Source organism: Staurois parvus, unplaced genomic scaffold (genome assembly GCF_062004578.1).
Source record: "Staurois parvus isolate SC_StPar_1 unplaced genomic scaffold, SC_StPar_1.0 ptg000400l, whole genome shotgun sequence".
Classification (NCBI taxonomy): Eukaryota; Metazoa; Chordata; class Amphibia; order Anura; family Ranidae; genus Staurois; species Staurois parvus.
In genome coordinates, this window is record NW_028318196.1 from 85,417 (window position 1) to 103,569 (window position 18,153).

At 40.6% G+C, this 18,153-nt stretch overlaps 1 protein-coding gene across 6 annotated transcripts in view; it reads right to left on the reverse strand.

Moving 5' to 3' along the window:
• AKAP9 (A-kinase anchoring protein 9) overlaps positions 1–18,153 on the reverse strand; it is a 362,315-nt gene that overhangs the window by 65,234 nt on the left and 278,928 nt on the right. For 5 of the 6 annotated variants that reach the window (XM_089686483.1, XM_089686484.1, XM_089686479.1 and 2 more), the window contains 5 exons: positions 12,572–12,607; positions 6,621–6,853; positions 4,573–4,692; positions 2,695–2,871; positions 876–977 (listed from right to left, as the gene is read on the reverse strand). In XM_089686483.1, coding sequence (XP_089542609.1) covers positions 876–977; positions 2,695–2,871; positions 4,573–4,692; positions 6,621–6,853; positions 12,572–12,607 — 668 coding nt within the window. The remainder of the gene's footprint in view (positions 1–875; positions 978–2,694; positions 2,872–4,572; positions 4,693–6,620; positions 6,854–12,571; positions 12,608–18,153) is intronic. The other variant, XM_089686482.1, reaches the window with a different exon arrangement.

Consider the following 18,153-nt stretch of genomic DNA (forward strand, 5'->3'; position numbering starts at 1 on the left):
ACAAAAAAAAAATGTGCATTTATTATTTTTGTCTAAATGGTGAACTTACCTTTTAATGGTCACTGAAGTGCTCTCACTAGATAGAAGGATGGCAGTGTTGGGCTGGGTTTAACACAGAATTTGGGGAAGTCAAGCGTCTAGCGCAAAAGAGGTTAAATGACATCACAGAGGGCGCAGATTATGGTTTTCCGGCTAATAAAGATAACAGCAGGCACACTGGGGTAACTTCTCTATTAGGACAAGCCATTCACTTCTGAAAGTTTGAAATAAATGACAGGTTTGCTGCAATGTGCTATGTGCTCTGCATTTTTTACTAGGTATATCATTAGCTACGTTTGTAGTTCAGCCTATGTTTTGCATTTAGGTTCCATGCACACATGGCGTTTTAATAACTTTGTAAAGTCATGTTAAAAATCTGAGTTTTTCAGCATTTCTTAGCATTTTTGTAGTAGCGTTTAGTGGTGATGGCGGTTTTTAGTAAAAAAAATAAAAGTCCAAAAACACTGGTTTGCACGATTGACCGTGTTTTTCAGCGTTCGAGCGTTTTTACAGCTAAAAAACTCCTCTAGAAACCCACTAGTCCTGGGTTTTTTTTCCAGCCAAAAAACATTGATTACAGTCTGTGTGTATGGACACATAGGAGAACATGCTGGGGAGTTTACTAGCTGTAGAAAAAAAAAAAACATCAAAAGCCAAAAACAGCCACTGTAAAAACATCCAGTGTGCATGAGGACTTAGGGAGCTGTGGAAAATATTTAACAGCTCTGGTGAGGTTTAGATTGGATAGCTATGTCTGGGTCGTGGGAAATGTCAATGAATGAATTTTGTAACGTCATCATTTTGCTCTTCCAGACTGCACAAAGGAAAAAACTCACCTCCTTCTCTTTTCGGTCTATGGCCTCTCTCTCTACCTGGAGCTGAGCTTCAAGAGGCATTTCTCCTTTTGCCCCAGCAAAAGACGGTCTTCTGTCCTCCACCTAGAAAATGACATTCGGGACAATGGTTGAAGCACAGTTGCAGAATGTGCACGGAGATGTAAGCAGACGAACTTCTATAAAATTTACATAGCGACAGTATTCAAAAACATGGCCCTCAAGTAACAAAAGTGCTTGTATAACTGGGGGTTCAGTAAGTTTCCAACATTCAGTGCAGCAGATAAGCATCAGCAAGTACCAAAACAGACATAGAACATATTAGTGGTCCACATTAATGCTACAGCAGCTGTTCAATTCCCCCATTCAGGGCATCAAACATATATGAGAGTTTTTCTATATCAGAACTGGAAGCGAGTCTGCCTTTTCTGATACCTTGTAAAAAAATTAAACTCATTACCACTACAAATGTATTTTTTGACAAATATTATAAGATGAATATATATATCACCAATATCTACTTCCTGCTGAACCCTAAAAAACTTTTTTGCACATTTTTCTTTTGTGCACATTTTTGCTGCTGAACTTTATGAACTGATATATTTTTTAATTCTCTTTATTATTTTATTTATTTATATTTCACTAATATATATACAATTTATTGTTTGCTTTGCATCATTTGCATATTAGATTATATGAATTTATATAATTTTTTCATTATTTTTTATTTATTTATATTCAGTTGATTTTCACACTTGCACAGTGAATTTTATTAATTTATTTATTTTTAACGAGATAATCACATTGTACAAATATCATAATTGAATTTAATTACACACTTTTTATTTTTAAGCTTTATTAAGCACTAGGATAATATAATAAGATTAATTTAGGTAATCCAGGTAAAAAGTTGATAAAATGATATTATCACAGCATATATAAATTAATGGTATTGCTATGGTATTATATAATATATAGCATTGGCACGGTAATATTAGAGCGCGGATAATTATTTATTGAATGTATTTTTTGACTGTCGTGTAATGGTTGGTTTACTGAGCAGAACATTTAAAGCTGAACTCTGGAATAAATATATTCTCTCTCCCCATGTACACCTACAATCCAAAAAATATTTTCCCTGTAAGACACCCTTTCCATTCTCATCACATGCCATGTGTTCAGCTTGCTATTATAGAAGATGTAATGTAAATTAAGTGCCTTAGCTGGATTCCATACATGGCCAAAACTAGCATAACCATCAATAGCTCCTATTTAACTTGAAGATGAACTCCAGGCAGGTATAAAAGACCCAAAGTAATGCAGTTCTGTATTCAGTAAGGGCTGATTCACACTGGAACGTGGATGAACATTTTGCTTTTGACTGTTCATTCATTTCCATGGGATGCAAAAGGCACAGGAATGTGCAAAAATGTGTGCAATTTTGTATGGTACAGTGGTACCATGTGGTTTGATGGACGCAAACACGCTAAGCTTGTTAGATGTGTTTGGGGTGCCATTAACAATTTATGGCACCTGCGCACATCTAACAAGGGAAGCGTACTCCCGCGTGGTTCAGGAAAGTTACTGCTTTCCAGTGTTAATGGGCTCTGAAACATCATTTAGGGCCGGTGCATGCTGCAGCGCATGTGTGTTTTTGTGCAATCTGTTCTTGACAGACCTTTCCACACCAGAACAGAAAAGGCGCATTTCCAAATGAACAGGCTGTCAATAATGGAATGCACACGAACGTTTGTTAGATGTGTTTGGGGTGCCATTAATGATTATTTGGCTGTCAGAGCAAGCATCTCTACATGAATAATACCTTTTGCAGAGTGTCGGCACTGATCAGTAGAGCCTGCTCCAGCTCTCGTATCCGGCACTCAAGCTTCTCGATCTCCTCATTTCTCTCCTGAACATCACGCTGGAGCTGCTCTTTACACAACAAGAGTTCACTGCACTTGTCTGTCTTCTCTTTCAGGTGACCCTCCAGCTTCTCCACCTGTCCAAAGTAGCACAAACAATAAAATGATTTCCTAGGGTTGTCACCTCATCCCTTGAAACCCGAACACATTAATTACACAGGTTCTGAGGCTAATGTAATGCAGATAAGGCACCAAGTGAATTTAATTACCACCTTAATCAGTCACAGAACCTGTGTAATTAATATGTGTTCGGTTTTAAAAGGGATGAAGTGGCAACCCTATGATTTCCGTCACTTATGTCTATAGTTTAATGATCAAAAGGTACAAAACATGCATGCCTATGACCTGTACTGGAGAGAAACATTTAATTTCTACTAGAATTTTTACCTTTTATTTTACAGAAATTAAGATTTTTTTTTTTTCCCTAAGAAGATCTTTTTAGATTAATTAAATCCCAATACTCATCTGCGATCCAGAACTGTTCACGTTGTACTTTTTTTTTTTTTTTTTTTTAATTACCAGTTAAGAGTGGCTGTGGCAGAAACACAAACTCAATCATTTAAAGTGAGTACACATACTTCAGGCCACAGGATTCATCTTAAAGCACCGCAAGGGTTAAATACCTGTTTTTGTCTAGAGTACTATGAAAAAGCAGTGGGGGAGATTTACTAAAACTGGTGCACTCAGAATTCCGTGCAGCGGTGCATAGGAACCAATCAGCTTCCAACTTCAGCTTGTTCAATTAGGTTTTGGTAATAAAACCTGCAAGCTGATTGGTTTCTATGTGGAGCTGCATCAGATTTTGCACTCTCCAGTTTTAGTAAATAATCCCCAGTGTAACTTACCTTATCCCTTGCTCCCCCCCACAGCCAGCACTTTCCACTTCCCTGTAATGCTCTGGGTTGTGGGTAGGCCATCGGCGTTCACACTTACAATGTTGGTCCTACATTGCACGTGTGGATACAAACTATGAAAACCTGACAAAAGTTATACAACCTTCCTTGGTCACTTAGTATGTTTTATTACTATTTGCCCTTCCTGATGAAAGAGCACGCCTGGACGCATCTCATCCTGCACATGCTCAGAAACGGGTCGCATTTTGATGACGTCATACGGCTCATGTGCTGATCCCGGACATCTTGGAGACTCTGCCAGGCTTCACCATCTATGATGCATATGCACAGCACCATCTGCTGGCAGACAACTTGGAGATTCCACCAGGCTTACCATCCATGTTGCACATGCACAGCACCACCTGCTGGCAGACTCAATCGACCTCCTCTCTGGATCAGACACACAACAACATCTGGCTACAGACGTCTCACCCTCTTACCCATGAGCCTGTTTTTAAATTCTAAGATGTGAGTTACTACTTATCTTTCTATTAAATACCTTCACAGTACACACTTAGAAATGCTGTGTTTGTTTCCCTTCTGCAGAGTTATGCTTCGCTCTTACGCAGCTTGCCCTTAGTGCCTACTGGACTACCTTCACCCCTGCCCATTTGGAACTCATCAAACATACATGGACTGCCACATCATGCACTTGTTATCCCTTTTTTATTTACTATTTGTATACCTGTTGGGGGGTTTCCTACAATTTCATTTTCTGTCAGTGATAGGATCCTTTCTTACTTCCTGTTTTGTCAAAAAGAACGTAAAGGGAAGTCTTTCAAGGAGGGATAGCAATAAAAAGTTGACAAGTTGTAGCCCTTCCCAACTCTATCAAAAACTAAAATAAAATCTGTGCACAGTATGAAGCACTTTGCTCCATCTCACCTCATTACTCTGATGGTCGTTAACAGGTTGATGTCTTTGTGGCATCTTCAGCTGCTGCTCAAGCTTTTGAATTTCCTGCTGAAACACATCTCGTTCATGTTCCCGATCAACTGCCTGTTCCTGTAGAATAATGAGAGCCAGTGGTCAGTGCTGTGCACCAGTCATTTTTCAGCATGAAGTAAATGTGTACAATAATAGTATAAGCAAAACCACACAACTGTCTCTGTAACTGGTGCTATAAAATGGCATAGACTCATTTACATTCACTGGTTTTATTTCAGGCTCAAGTAACTTCATGTCAATAAGAATCTTTAACAAGAAACAAGCACAAAAGCATTTTTAAAGTAGATCTAAAGCCACAACCCCGGGGGGTAGGGTCCATGACTGCCTGGGCTCAGTGGGTTGAATGATGCTGGCCATCATTCAACACAGAAGACTGACAGCATACAGTGTAGGAAATTTATTACTGCAAGGGGAAGATCCACACTGAAGGCAAAAGCTGCTTTTAATTTTTAATAATCTGGTAGTTTTTTTTTTTTTTTTTATATAAAATTCAAAAGTGGCACTACACTTCATAGTGGAACTTCACTCTCTCAATTAACATTGACTATTTCTAATCCTTATGCTGCTAGCATTAGTAAATAGAAAGGAACATATATCAGATTTACTTGTTTAAAGCTATTTTTTAACATTTCTTTTGTTACTTCCTAGGCAAATGATGTCATACATCTCAGGAGTCCTCTGGAGGGGTTTTCTCAGCTAAGCATGCCCTGCTGCTTATAGATGGATTCCAGGAAGTAAATGCTACATGAATCATTTGCCTATATTCAAGATGGCCACAACCAGAAATGCCAGGGGGTGTTTTTCAACGTGATTTCTCCGCAAAATAAAGCATGGAGACATGGATAGATGGAGGAGTTTGCTTTAAATTTTAAAAATGAATTAAATAGCATTTTTGCTTTGGGATGCTTAGATACAGTGTAGTTCCACTAAGTTCAACCTGTGAAATACACTGAGCAATGCTGAGCAAGTAATTAATCAAATAAAATGAATACAGATAAAGAGGAACATCCAAGTGCAATGTATATAAAACTTCCAATAATTACATTTATATACAAAATAAAAATGAAAATGGGTGAAAGTACACCATATAAGAGCTCTTAAAAGAGCAAACAGACTTGTAATTCAAGTGAGGCATTAATATCCATATAATAGTAAGGCAAATTAGCCACAAATATAAATATCAGATAAACGTTGTCAAATGGAGTGAGAGAATAAAAATAAACTGGTGAAGTCCATAAAATATATTAAAAATATATTAGTGTCCGTAGGTGCAGCAATCTTAAGTGCAGGTTAAACCGTAGGTACAAAACAAGTGAAGGGGTCCACCATCTCTGTCAAAAGTAAACTCACCAGAAAGCTACTGGTTAATAGCATGTATGTATATTACATCCGTAGATCCAGAGGCAGCCAGGGTTCCGCTCCAGAGAGAAGGATAGGGCCGTTCTCTAGGGAAAATAGCTCACCACTCCACTTCTAGAACACCAACCCTGGCAGCAACATCTCCCAACGTCACCGGTCGTGCGCCATAGTGCCAATAGAGTGAGCTGGCGGGGCCTGGTCGGTTTGCTCTTTTAAGAGCTCTTATATGATGTACTTGACAGTTCCACCCATTTTCATTCCGTATATAAATGTAATTATTGGAAGTTTTATATACATTGCACTTGGATGTTCCTCTTTATATGTATTCATTTTATTGATTAATTACTTGCTCATCGCTGCACTTTATATCATGTTTTTATAGGAGTTTTTACCTTTTCCTTTGTGCAAGCTGACTCATATTTACTTCCAGTGCTCGCCTATACACATTATTCTATATGTGAGATACACTGGCTGGAACTCCGCTTTGAATTTGTTTGACCAATTACTTTTCCTGTACACACCTAAATTTTGTGGCTTGTTCATGATAATTGGAACTAAGGAAAATTGCTAATGAGAACTCTGAGCAAAAAGCAACCCCTTGACATCTCCCCTGCTTCACCACTTACATCTAAGAACCTGCGGGTCTTCTCCAGCTGCTTCTCCAGGGAAAAGTTCTTCTGGCGCAGGTCTTCCAGAATGGCGTTCTTTTCTTGTTCCATCTCCATGTTACGGCTGACCTGTTCCTCAAGTTCCACCTCCAGCACTTTCACTTGCTTGTGGAGGTCTCCCGAGTCTTTCTCAGCTTGCCGCTGAACCTCAATCTTCTCGTTCAAGAGCTTCTCAGTTTCCTCTAAGAGCTCTGTGGAAAGAAGTCATAGAGGATGTGTCAGACCCAATTCTGTGGAAGCCACATCTAGTTACAAGGTCTTGATAAACCAAATGCTTGTGTTCAGAAAAATACTGGACTGACAGACATATTGGAATTAATCGCTTAAGGTTCATTGTAAAGAATTGTTTTTGGCCCCAGCTGAGCTGATTTAGGAAAATAAACACAATAAGCTGAAGTCAGGTTGTGAAGCTGTGGCTGCACCATTTCCTGAAGTACTTGTAAATGAACTCCCAAAAAGTCTAAACTGATTACATTCATACCTAAAAATCTAAAATAACCCTAATAAGAGGCAAATTTATGGGCTTTAGCCACAGACATAACTTCAATGATATCTAAATATTAGTTTTTTCTATATTTTTTTTTCATAAAAACTAGATGCCAGAGCAATTTAAAATAAAAAAACAAGATAGCATTTAAAAATGCAACTACAGCATATGATCCAAAATTATATGTAGGATAACATATGTCTACAACGGTTTATGAGGATACTATCAGCCGGTGAGGCGTTCTATAGAGGAACCGGTCTGATTTTTTTACATTCAGTCTGCGTGTTTGGCCAGGTTTAGGGTTCAAGACTATCCAGTCTGCTACAAGGTGCTGGGACACAGCAATAGGGAGACTGGTTGTAGAGTTTGCAGCTGTACCCAAGCAGGCCAACTTGGCAACATCAAAACATCCTTGCCAGTGCCAATACATAGGAAGTGTGTGCTTAACTCACTTCTCTGGGAGCAGAGGGGACACAAAGGGGGAGATTTACCAAAACTGGAGCACTCAGAATCTAACGCAGCTGTGTATGGTAACCGATTAGCTTCTAACGTCAGCTTTGATAATAAAACATGGAAGCTAATTGGTTACTATGCACAAATGCACCAGATTTTGCGTGCAACAGTTTTAGTAAAGATCCCCCCATGTGTAAGGGGAAAGAGTTATAGGAAGGTTAGGTTGGTAAGGGTTGGGGGGTGGGGTTATGACGGTTTTAAGATACAGGGATGGGCCTGTTATCTGCTGAAGTTTCCCTATTCTCGCAATGCAGTGACCTTGGTAATCATTCTAAGCATGCATGTACCTTATGTGAAGAGTATGGCTATGACCCCATTAAGTCCTAAAGTGAAAACTCCTATCTGCAGTGAAATATTACAGAATGGAGGGTCCACCCATAATTTCACTCAAAGCTGAACTTTACCCATAACAACTTGAAATTTCTTTAGTAGGGAACATACATTCCACATTAATATTTATGCTCACAAAATTAGTGTGTGCTGTAAATTGCCTCCAGCATTGTCCCTGTTTCTTCCTGCTGGAGGCTGCCAATTTGCTGAAGCCCAGATCCCTTGAGCAACAGTAAATCTTTAGGCTGTAAGCAGATGGGCCTCTACATTTTAGGTACAGTGCCAAAAAATAGAAAGCAACTGAGCATGTGCAGAAGAGTGACACAGTGTATTATTGGTTTTTAAACAGTATAGGCACTTATTTTTAATGCTTTACAATTCAATTAAACGGGCCAGCATAAAGTGATCTAGCACAGGGCTTGAAATTTTGCACTGGCCATCTTGCTGAACAGGCTCTGAGCTCAGGCCAGATCTGTCATTGGCACTGGGAGCTGTCAGACTGCTCAATAGCTGAGCGCAGTGAAAGCAAAGGAAGGAGTGTGTACTGTGCTCTCTGCCTCTCCCTAGAGTGCAGTACACGGCTCTGTGAGTGAACAACGAAGTACTGCAACTTTTTATGGGGGGGGGGGGGCGTGTGTGTGTGTGCGTCTCTGTATGCATGTACAATTGTACATGTGTCTGTGTGTATGTACATGTGTGTATCTGTACACATGTCTGCGTGTATGTACATGTATGTGTGTGTACATGTGTCTGTGTGTGCATGTACATGTTTCTGTGTGTGTTTGTGTGTATATACTTACATGTGTCTGTGTATGTACGTACATGTGTCTGTGTATCTACATGTGTCTGTGTGTATGTACATGTGTCTGTGCATGTGTATTTCTTTGTATGTACATATATCTGTGTGTATGCGTGTCTGTACATGCCTGTGTGTGTATACATGTGTCTGTTCGTGTGTGTACGTTTCTGTGTGTGTATGTACATGTGTCTGTGTATGTATGTACGTACATGTGTCTCTGTTTGTGTTTGTTAGTGGCGAGTAACTCTAAGGTCTGGCTAGTAACTCAGGACTTGAAATTTTAAGCCCTGATCTAGCAGGACTTCATTTTCTGACTGAAGTTCCACTTTAAGAAGGTAAAAAAAAACCAAAAAACGTCATGCCAAATAGACACTTTACCACCTAAATACACAATATTCTAAATGAAGAAACATGTAGGAACAAGGTTCCCCAGACTGTCCTCTAAAAAGTTCAACAGTCATTCTGTCAATGCTACCTACGAACTCAGAAGGGCTTAGTACATCTTGGCAAAAGTACAGGGAACATAGTCCAGGTTCTGTTTTTTTTATTTTAATAAAACAGATTCAATCCTTATAGGATTCTTTGATATTTGTCCAATTAGAAGCTAAACTTCTTTCATAGTACAAGAAATACAAGGGAACGCTGATAAAGAAAAAGACTTTATATACTGTAAAAGCATTTTCAACCATGTTTAAAGCAGGCCTTCAGCCTTTCTGGCTTCTTCTGGCCCCCCACAAATGGAAATACATTCTTTTTTTTAAATGCGACCAAACCTTCTTAGTAGTGTAAAACAGCACTTCTATCTTTCTTTCTCGTCTAGGTGAGAATGATATAGCACTCCCTGCTGCCTCATAGGATGCCCATGTAACACACCCTAGGTGGCAGTTTTGCGGACATACACATGAGCGCCTAGGATTTCCATGTGTGTGCAAATGCGGCACAGGTCACTGGGACTCAGAAGAGTCCTTCAGCTCATCTGCGCATGCACAGGGGATTTACAGCGCATGTGTACAGATGCAGCAGGTGTCTGGGTGTCAGATACCACAGTATACATGCATGCATGGGAAACCCCTGTGCATACATGCTGCAGGTCTCTGCTGGGTACCAAAGAAAGGGCAGAGACCTTCAGCACATCTGCTCATGCACTAAATATTTAGAAATGGGGGTGTGAGGGGAGGATCAGTATATTGGGGAACTAAAGTTCCTCTTTAAATGCTACATTGTTTCTTTTAATATTAATACATGTTTTTATGTAGAACTTTATATTAAGACCTGGAAGAATGTTGTCTTATACCACATCTTCATATATATTCCAATATGTCAGTCCTCAGAATCCAATATTCTTCCCAGCACAGCTGAAAGCCAGGACATGTCAGCCCAGTGCACTGGGTGCAGTTAGGCACACAGTCTAATACTTTCCATGGTTTGAACTGCAAACTTTCACCAGGTGCTGTTATAAGGGAAAGAGATCCATCACAAAGATGATTAATGAGAAAATCACCAGTCGCTAAATGCAATTTTCTTCCCGCTGTCTCAGCGAGCCCTGCCTATTACCATCATCTTAAGGGAAAGGGATCGTTGAATGTTCAGTGATCCAAAAACAGAACAGAATACAAATTTCAGTTCTTGGGATAGAATTCTGAATCAGGAATGGTAGAGAGTGAAACATGATCATAACTGGAGGATAAGATGATGGTTATTTCGGGGATATGATGCATGTTAAGGAAAAGAAATCAGGAATATAAGAAATTCTTCAGGGAAGGGCTAAACACTTTCCATTTCCTCACCAAGGAACCTAGTTATCCATTTAAAGTGATCCATACATTAACTTCCAGAAGAGGGCAAGGGCTGTGTGACATCTCAGTCCTTATCTGAAATCAGCTGTTTTAAACAGATGGGCTGTTAGAGGAGATGGGCCATACCTTTAGAATCTATACAAGTCTAATGATCAACCTTGTACCTTTGATATCTGCTGGTTGTCATTCGGCACTGTAGCTTAGGTCTCATGACTTAAAGGAGAAGTATAGCCAAAGCTTTTTTATCTATACTTCTCCTATGAATCACAGGAGTGCAGTTAGTTCTGCTCTTCTGTGACCTGTTTTCAGCCAACAGCGGGCTAAAGACAGCTGATGGCCTGACATCACTCAGCCAGTCCAGGTTCTGAAAAGATCCACCCAGAAGCCTAGAAAGGCAGCTGACTCAGCCTCTCAGGGAGCCACTGAGAGCCTATGCCAGAAACTACTGCCCTCCTCCACAGCCCAGTGATGCAGTGAATGCTGGAGGGGCAGAGCAGAGAGCCGGAGATTGACAGTAACTGCTTTCTGCTCAGAGTCGAGGGGAGAACTGTGCAATCAGTGGTGTTTGATCACTCAGCTGTCACTGCAGAGCCAGTGGGGGACAGATGCAGCACAGGTGCATCTAGAGGAGTATATTTTTTTTAATCCCATATTTCTCTTTTAAGTGCACACTAGCCCTCATAAGAGGACTTTAATTGTAGGCCACAGCCTCAAGCCCATATCTGATTAACAGGGTTTTCCCTTTGCTCGTATCCAGGGGCGGACTGACAACTCATGGGGCCCCCGGGCAATAGGGGATCATGGGGCCCCTGTGTCCTTGCGCAAACTCAAAAAAGCCTATGAAAAAGGTACCAGGGGCATCTCATGGGGCCCCCTACTGACCCCGGGCAGTGCCCGAGTTTCCAAATGGTCAGTCCGCCCCTGCTCGTATCCTGTATAGAGGTCTCTGACTTCTGTCATATTGTTCATGCCTTGGATTGTTCTTGTGTTCGGTTTGGCTGTTTGTACCGTTTATGCTTATTCTGATCATCAGCCTGTTACTGCTGCTATTGTCTGTCTGGAATCTGGACTGTCTATATCTGACCTGGCCATCAGCCTGTTGACTGCGACTGCCAGTCACAACCTCTGGCCATTAGTCTGAGGACTAAAGCCTAGTACGCATGGGATGAATGTTGGGTGGCATGGGCCGGTTCAATAGAAACCAGCCAACATTCAACCCATGTGTATGGCAGATAGTCCGACAGAAGCCAGACATTTGACTGGCTTCTGTTGAAGGAGCATGACTGAAAAAGTCTGCTGATCCGCTCCCGATCAGTGCCCTCAGCCAATGGCTGAGAGCACTGACCGGAGTGTTCTGGCGGGGGATCTTCCTCCCTGTCAGAACACAATAGCACAGAAAGGGAGATCTCTGTTCTAACATTGGTTAGTTAGTACAGCGGACCTTCCTGAGCTGTCAGTTTTTTTTTGTTCAGCTTGGTGGGTTGAACAAAAAAAAATAGCAGTGTGTACCAGGCTTTACCATACTCTAGCATCTGTTGTGCCGGCTGTTGACAGTTTCCTCTGGCAACACAAAGGGGCTACCAAATTTCATGACAGGCAGCACCCAATACAACAGCCCATGGCAATAAATAATTTCAGATATTGGCTTAGACTTCATACAGCCCTCAGCTCTCACAAGAAAGTGAACAAGTCTTGGCCTGTAAATCACTCAGCAACACCCCTTGGTAAGAGGAAGGAGACTAACCCTTTTCTATAGAACCTCTTGGAGCCCCTTACTAGCAAAAGGGGCCGGAAGCACCACGGAACAGGTGGTAAGGTTAGGAAAGATCAGAAGCGGGTTATTTCAGCAGTGGCAAGACAGGATTGGTTAGTGCAAAGGAATCAGAGAGCGGAAGCCCAAAAAAGCCAAAGAGGATTAATTCATTCCCAATCTGTGCTCTTAGACACCCGATTACAAGGCTGGCCATGCGGGATACAAACACACCTTCTTTGGGAGCTGCAACGACTGCAGCTTCTAAGCCTGGGAGGATAGAGAACAAAACAAATGCAGTGTATGTAATTCACATGCCGTCTACAGTTCTTCTGCAATGTGATAATACTGGAGAGAGGAGAGAGAGCAGCACAGAGGTGAACGGGAGTGAAATTAGATTGAAGCAATGTGGAGATCGCTCATCCAAGAGAATACTATGTGAAATAATTATCTTATCATCAGTATACAGATCCTAAGAATAATTCTGTCATCAAGACAGAATGACCACCGTAGGCTAAACCGCAGCTGTAGCCAACCAGGCATTTATAAAACACACAGGATAAAAGAAAAATGACAGCAGTTTATGTGCACCACACTTATAGTGGCGCATTTTTATATTTTTACTAGTTTTAAAAAAATAAAAAAATAAGCAAAAGTTTAACTTTTTACCAAAGAGCAGATATTGCCCAGTTTTCTTGCTGTTCTAAGTTCCTAAAGTTTTATAAATGCCTCCCAGTGGGTTTGGAATGACCAAGATCTGTTATACTGATTGCCTTACCTGTTCTGGGAGACGATTGTGGGATCTGAGCCCATTATACAACATGTTATTATCCAAGAATAAAACAAAATGTGTTAAAACAGGAGGATGAAGTGTCCATGATCTGAAAGAGGACCTGTCACCAAGGTTCAGGAAGACAAACTGAAGAAACCACTATAATAAACCCATTACTTCATAAAATGTCCTTCAGCTGGTATGTCAGCTGGGTTTTCTACACATTATATATTTTATTGTATATTTTGTTTACATACATGGGAGTATCAGGCAAACAGTGAAAAAATATTATTTTGAGTGCTATGCATTTCTGCTATGGGCCAATGGCATATACTCTAAAAAAAATTTCAACAAAAAGAGTTTAGGCATATGATGTACACACAGTTTCTCTACCCAAGTTGCCGTTCCTTGGCTGTTACTGCTGGCAAAATCCTGCCTATTTTGTCGCTGTTGCTGTGTAAAATAAAGCTTCTGCACAGTGTTCAAGTGGTTGTAAACCTCTGAAAGGAAAAAATGAACAAAGCATATCCCTGTAAAGTGTACATTCTTCAATTCAAAGCACCTAGTATGAATCTCATCTGCTCTGTCTTTCCTCTTGAGTCACTTCTGACAATCTATGCCAATACCATATAAGACCGGGAGATGATCCTCCCACCCCCAGCACAGCAAGTGATTGATAGCCTCAGCTGTGCATGTTTCCCTTAGAGACTGTGTAGAGCAGGGGTCTCCAAACGTTCTACGCAAAGGGCCACTTTACTGTTCTATAGACTTTAGCGGGGGCCAGTTGGATTAGAAAATTCCCCGGCATCAGTGGGCTTAAACAACACCCTATCATTGGTTTTAGTAGAAGGAACAGTGCCCCATTGTTGGTAACAATGAGAAGAATAGTGCCCCATCCATGGTGTCAGTTGGTGGACTAGTGCTCCAAGGGCTATATAAAAACAAGCAAAGGGACACATCTGCCCCTTGGGCCACAGTTTGGTGTATAGAAAGGTGTGTCCTCCCCCTACACACACTCAGGTCTCAGATTACACTCAGCTCCCTGCTCTATGCTGTGCAGTGTGTGACATCAGATCCCCACCCGTTGCCTCAAAAATTATGTGTAAAGTGCGTGCTATAGCCAGGAGGCTATAGAGGAGACAAGCATGCAGATAAACAGGTACAACCTGTGTAGGAGGATTTGTTTCATCTCTGTATCATTTCACTGGATATATGTAAGGCCCCTTTCACACGAAGTGGAATCTGCTTTGCTCAGCAGGGGATCTGTCCACTGATCCCCCACTGAGCAGAGCAGAGCGGGCGGATGACAGGTCCGTGTCTGATCAGCCTATGCAGAGTGGACATAGACACAGCCAGATCTGCTCTATGGGCGGTTGGGTGCACTAGACAGCACTCAGATCCCCTTCCATTTTTTGTTAGCAGACCAGATTGGAGGCAGGTGGGTGTAAACGGGCACAAGTCCAATTACACCCTCTGGTTCATAAGGATACATGGACCATCAGATCGGGTCCGCCTGAAAAACTGTTAGGCAGACCTGATCAGATCGCTTGTGTGAAGCTTCATTGATAAATACCATATAACAATTTTATTCCTATATTGTATCAACTCCGCTACGTGATTTTGACAGTGCAATTTTCACATGACTCAGCAAGTTGCTTAGGGCCTATTCAAGTTTACTGCTCGAAAAGAAGCTCCTGTTTCTTTTCAGGTGACAAACTTTGTATGATTTTTAAAGGAGCAGTTTGCCGCGATTGCCACATGATCCTGTCACGGGGCAATCATGGCAAAAATCATATTGTGTTTGGGTGCCATTTAGAGGTAATGGCACTCAAAACGCTCGCTGCACGTTGTGCTGCGATTACTATGCGATTTGGAACCCACAGGCAGATTTTCTGCGATTTTGCCCATAAAGATTGCGAAGTGTGAATGGAGCCTCAAAGCAAAATGAAAAAAAAATAAATCAGTTATTTAACTCCTCATTAACCCTTTGTCAACCCAAATAAACACCTTCCTTCTCTTAGCTATTATTCTTCTATGGATTGTGTTATTTCTAATTTTTTTTTTTTTTTTTATCTCAAACATTATTAATTTTTCTTTCGTTTTGATTTTTTGTGATAGCATTTAAAAGAATTAGCAAAACTGAAAAAAAAAAGCACACGTGTTTTCTGAAGATGAACACTGGTCAATGTAATTTTTACATTTAGGGTTGTTACATGTTTTTGTTTATCAACTGGATAAAAATGAAAATCATTTTTGGAAGACAATCTATTAATCTTATATTGCATGGAAAGAACTGACAAAATCATGGATTGGTTGTGTCAAAAGGATTTTTAGAAGGCAGGAGACCTTGAAACTGCTTTAAAAAATGTTTTTCTTTTTTCAACTGGTTTGTCTGATTTGTTCCCTGGCGACGGGTCCTCTAGGATTTAATTAATACGCCTTTTTATCGATAAAAACACAATGTTAAGTTAACTGTAGGAAGTTGACAATAAGATATAAAAGGTTTAAAAACAATTACTATATACAAAAAAACTGTAAACAAATTAAAAACCTTTAAAACACAATTTAGAACATTCATAAAAACACTAAAAATAAGTAAAAGTGGTAATTTTAGAAAAAAAAAAAAGCCCTAAAACCTTTTCAGTTTCAAAAATATTAGTAATGTCTTTATAAACCGCATTAGTGCGGTAGATGTAATAAATGGCTGTAGATGTATATATCATTTTTATAAAAGTTTGCTTTTTGTATATACTGTATTTCAGGCAGAATGACATGATGAGAGAGTGGAAGTGTTTTTTTTTCTAGTTAAAGGATAACCCCAAATAAGATGGGATAGAAGTTCTAGAACCTCTGAAACGGTTTTAGTGCTGCCTGGAACCCTGTTGAGATTTCTCCTCAATTCCTGTGATGTCCCTGGGAAGGAGGCAGGGGCGATACCCCCAACAGGTAGGTAGACAGCTAGAAAAATCTGATAGAGATTGCTATTCCCACTCTCCATAACCTAAAAAGTTTTTTTTATTGCTGTGTACATGTCCCTAGTGAAGAGATTCCTTCTCACATCTTATCTGTCTGAGCCCAGTCACTGGGACAAGAAGTAGGACAGAGTATCATGCCTTGCTGCACTCCAAAAAAAGTTCCTTTTTACTAAAGATCTAAAAGCTCGCTCTCATTTTCACACCATTATTAACAGAACTTTATTGTAAGTGAATTAGTTCACAAAGATGGGCTCTGCTAGTAATCAAAAGTGGTTGAATTGAAAGGAGAACCATGGTGTATTTTTTAGTAAATAAACATTTTGAATTATTTAAAAAGGATATGTTCACTTTTTCCATGTATTCTTGCAGAAAACAAAAATGTGCATTTATTATTTTTCCTGAAGGAGCCTGGAAAGCATTGCACCTGTGATCAGGGGTTCAATATCGGGCTTCTGCAGACAGCTTTCAGTCCATTCCTCCATACAGGCTGTCAATATCAAAACTGCAGGGCTTGTGAATGAACTACAAGGGAGCTCATCAGTGCCCTCACAGTTCATTCAGAACTACAAGTCGTCAGCCGCAGTGGAAGATGGTACTTGTAGTTCTGTCAATCACAGGAAATAGCGAAGGAATGACATGGCTGTGCACAGCCACACTGTTTTTGAATTGTGACATCTGGTGATGGAAGAAGATCCCCTGCCCACTGTCATACTAATGGGGGAAAGGAGGGAGAGGTAGGCAGGAGCCGGAACATGTTCTGTGTTCCACCCTAAAATACAGGTGGAACAATGTAACATGTTCCAAAAGGTGATACTATCGTTTAAGGTTTACCTGAAAGTGATTCTTGATGAAAATCTCCCATTTTTCTGCACTTGCTGTGGCAAATTATAATTCCTACATTACATATCCAGACAAAATTCTTCATGTTTTCCAGAGAGTATGACTAAAGCTGGCCATAGGTGGATCGAAATCTGGCTGGTTCAGAAGGGACTGGCTACGTTTGATCCATCTATAGCGGTTTGCATTTTTCAGCAGTCCATATAAGGATCAACTGCTCTCGAACGAACTTCTTGGAACATTTTGCTATGATCAGCGCTATTCAGCACTGATTCAGCGGGGGAGTCCCCACTGTCAGAATACAACAGCGCAGCAGAGAGGTTTCCCTTATACACCTCAAATGCATGGCTGGGGGAATCTCTTTGTTTTTTTTGAACAGCCTAACAACTCTGCCTCAGCCCTGGTTCATACTGAATGCAAGTTTGAAAATCGCACTACTTCACTTGAGCACGATTTCAAATCTACAGATCAGTGTGATTTGTATGTGTTCACTGTGGCTTGCAACTTCATTTAACAGAAGTCAGTGCAAGTCGCAATGAAATTGGAAAAAAGTAGTGCAAGAACGATTCTTGAAACAACTTTAAATTGCACTGATTAAGACAGTACCATAGAAATACATTAGAAGCGACTTCAGGTGCGATTTGTATATTGCATTTCGCACTGGTGTGAACAAGGGCTAAAGTGTATTTCCACTTTTGCAGAGAAACACCCACTATATGTTTATCTCTTCCCATTCACACAGCATATCTAAAAAGATTATTTAAAAAAAAATTCTTATCCCTCTAGTTGTTCCTTTGGAACCGGGTTTTACACAAGGCCTTATTCATACAATTGCTGAGACCTGGAAACTTTGAGGCTGTGTGTGTTTTGCAGGCTTGAGCCACCAGGTGTTGTCTGCAGGTAGCCCATGTAAGCATATGGATGCAGCATCTGCACTGAAACAGATTTTTATTTTTTTATTTTTATTTTTTTTTAAGTCCGCAGAGGTGCGAAAAACCCGTAAGTGAAAAAAATGTGCAAGTGCAAAACACAAACTCAAAAAAATTGCACTTAGGGGTGTGCTTTTGTCTACCCCCCCTCTGCGAAGGGGCAGGACCTCTACACTGATCCCCTGGAGTGCAAGGCTCCTGACACAGACAAAGGGATTCCAACATGGTCCACCTAGCCAAAAGGCCTGGTGGACCCTTTCCTCGTGGCTAGCCAAAGGCAACCACCAAGCACTTGGTCAGGGA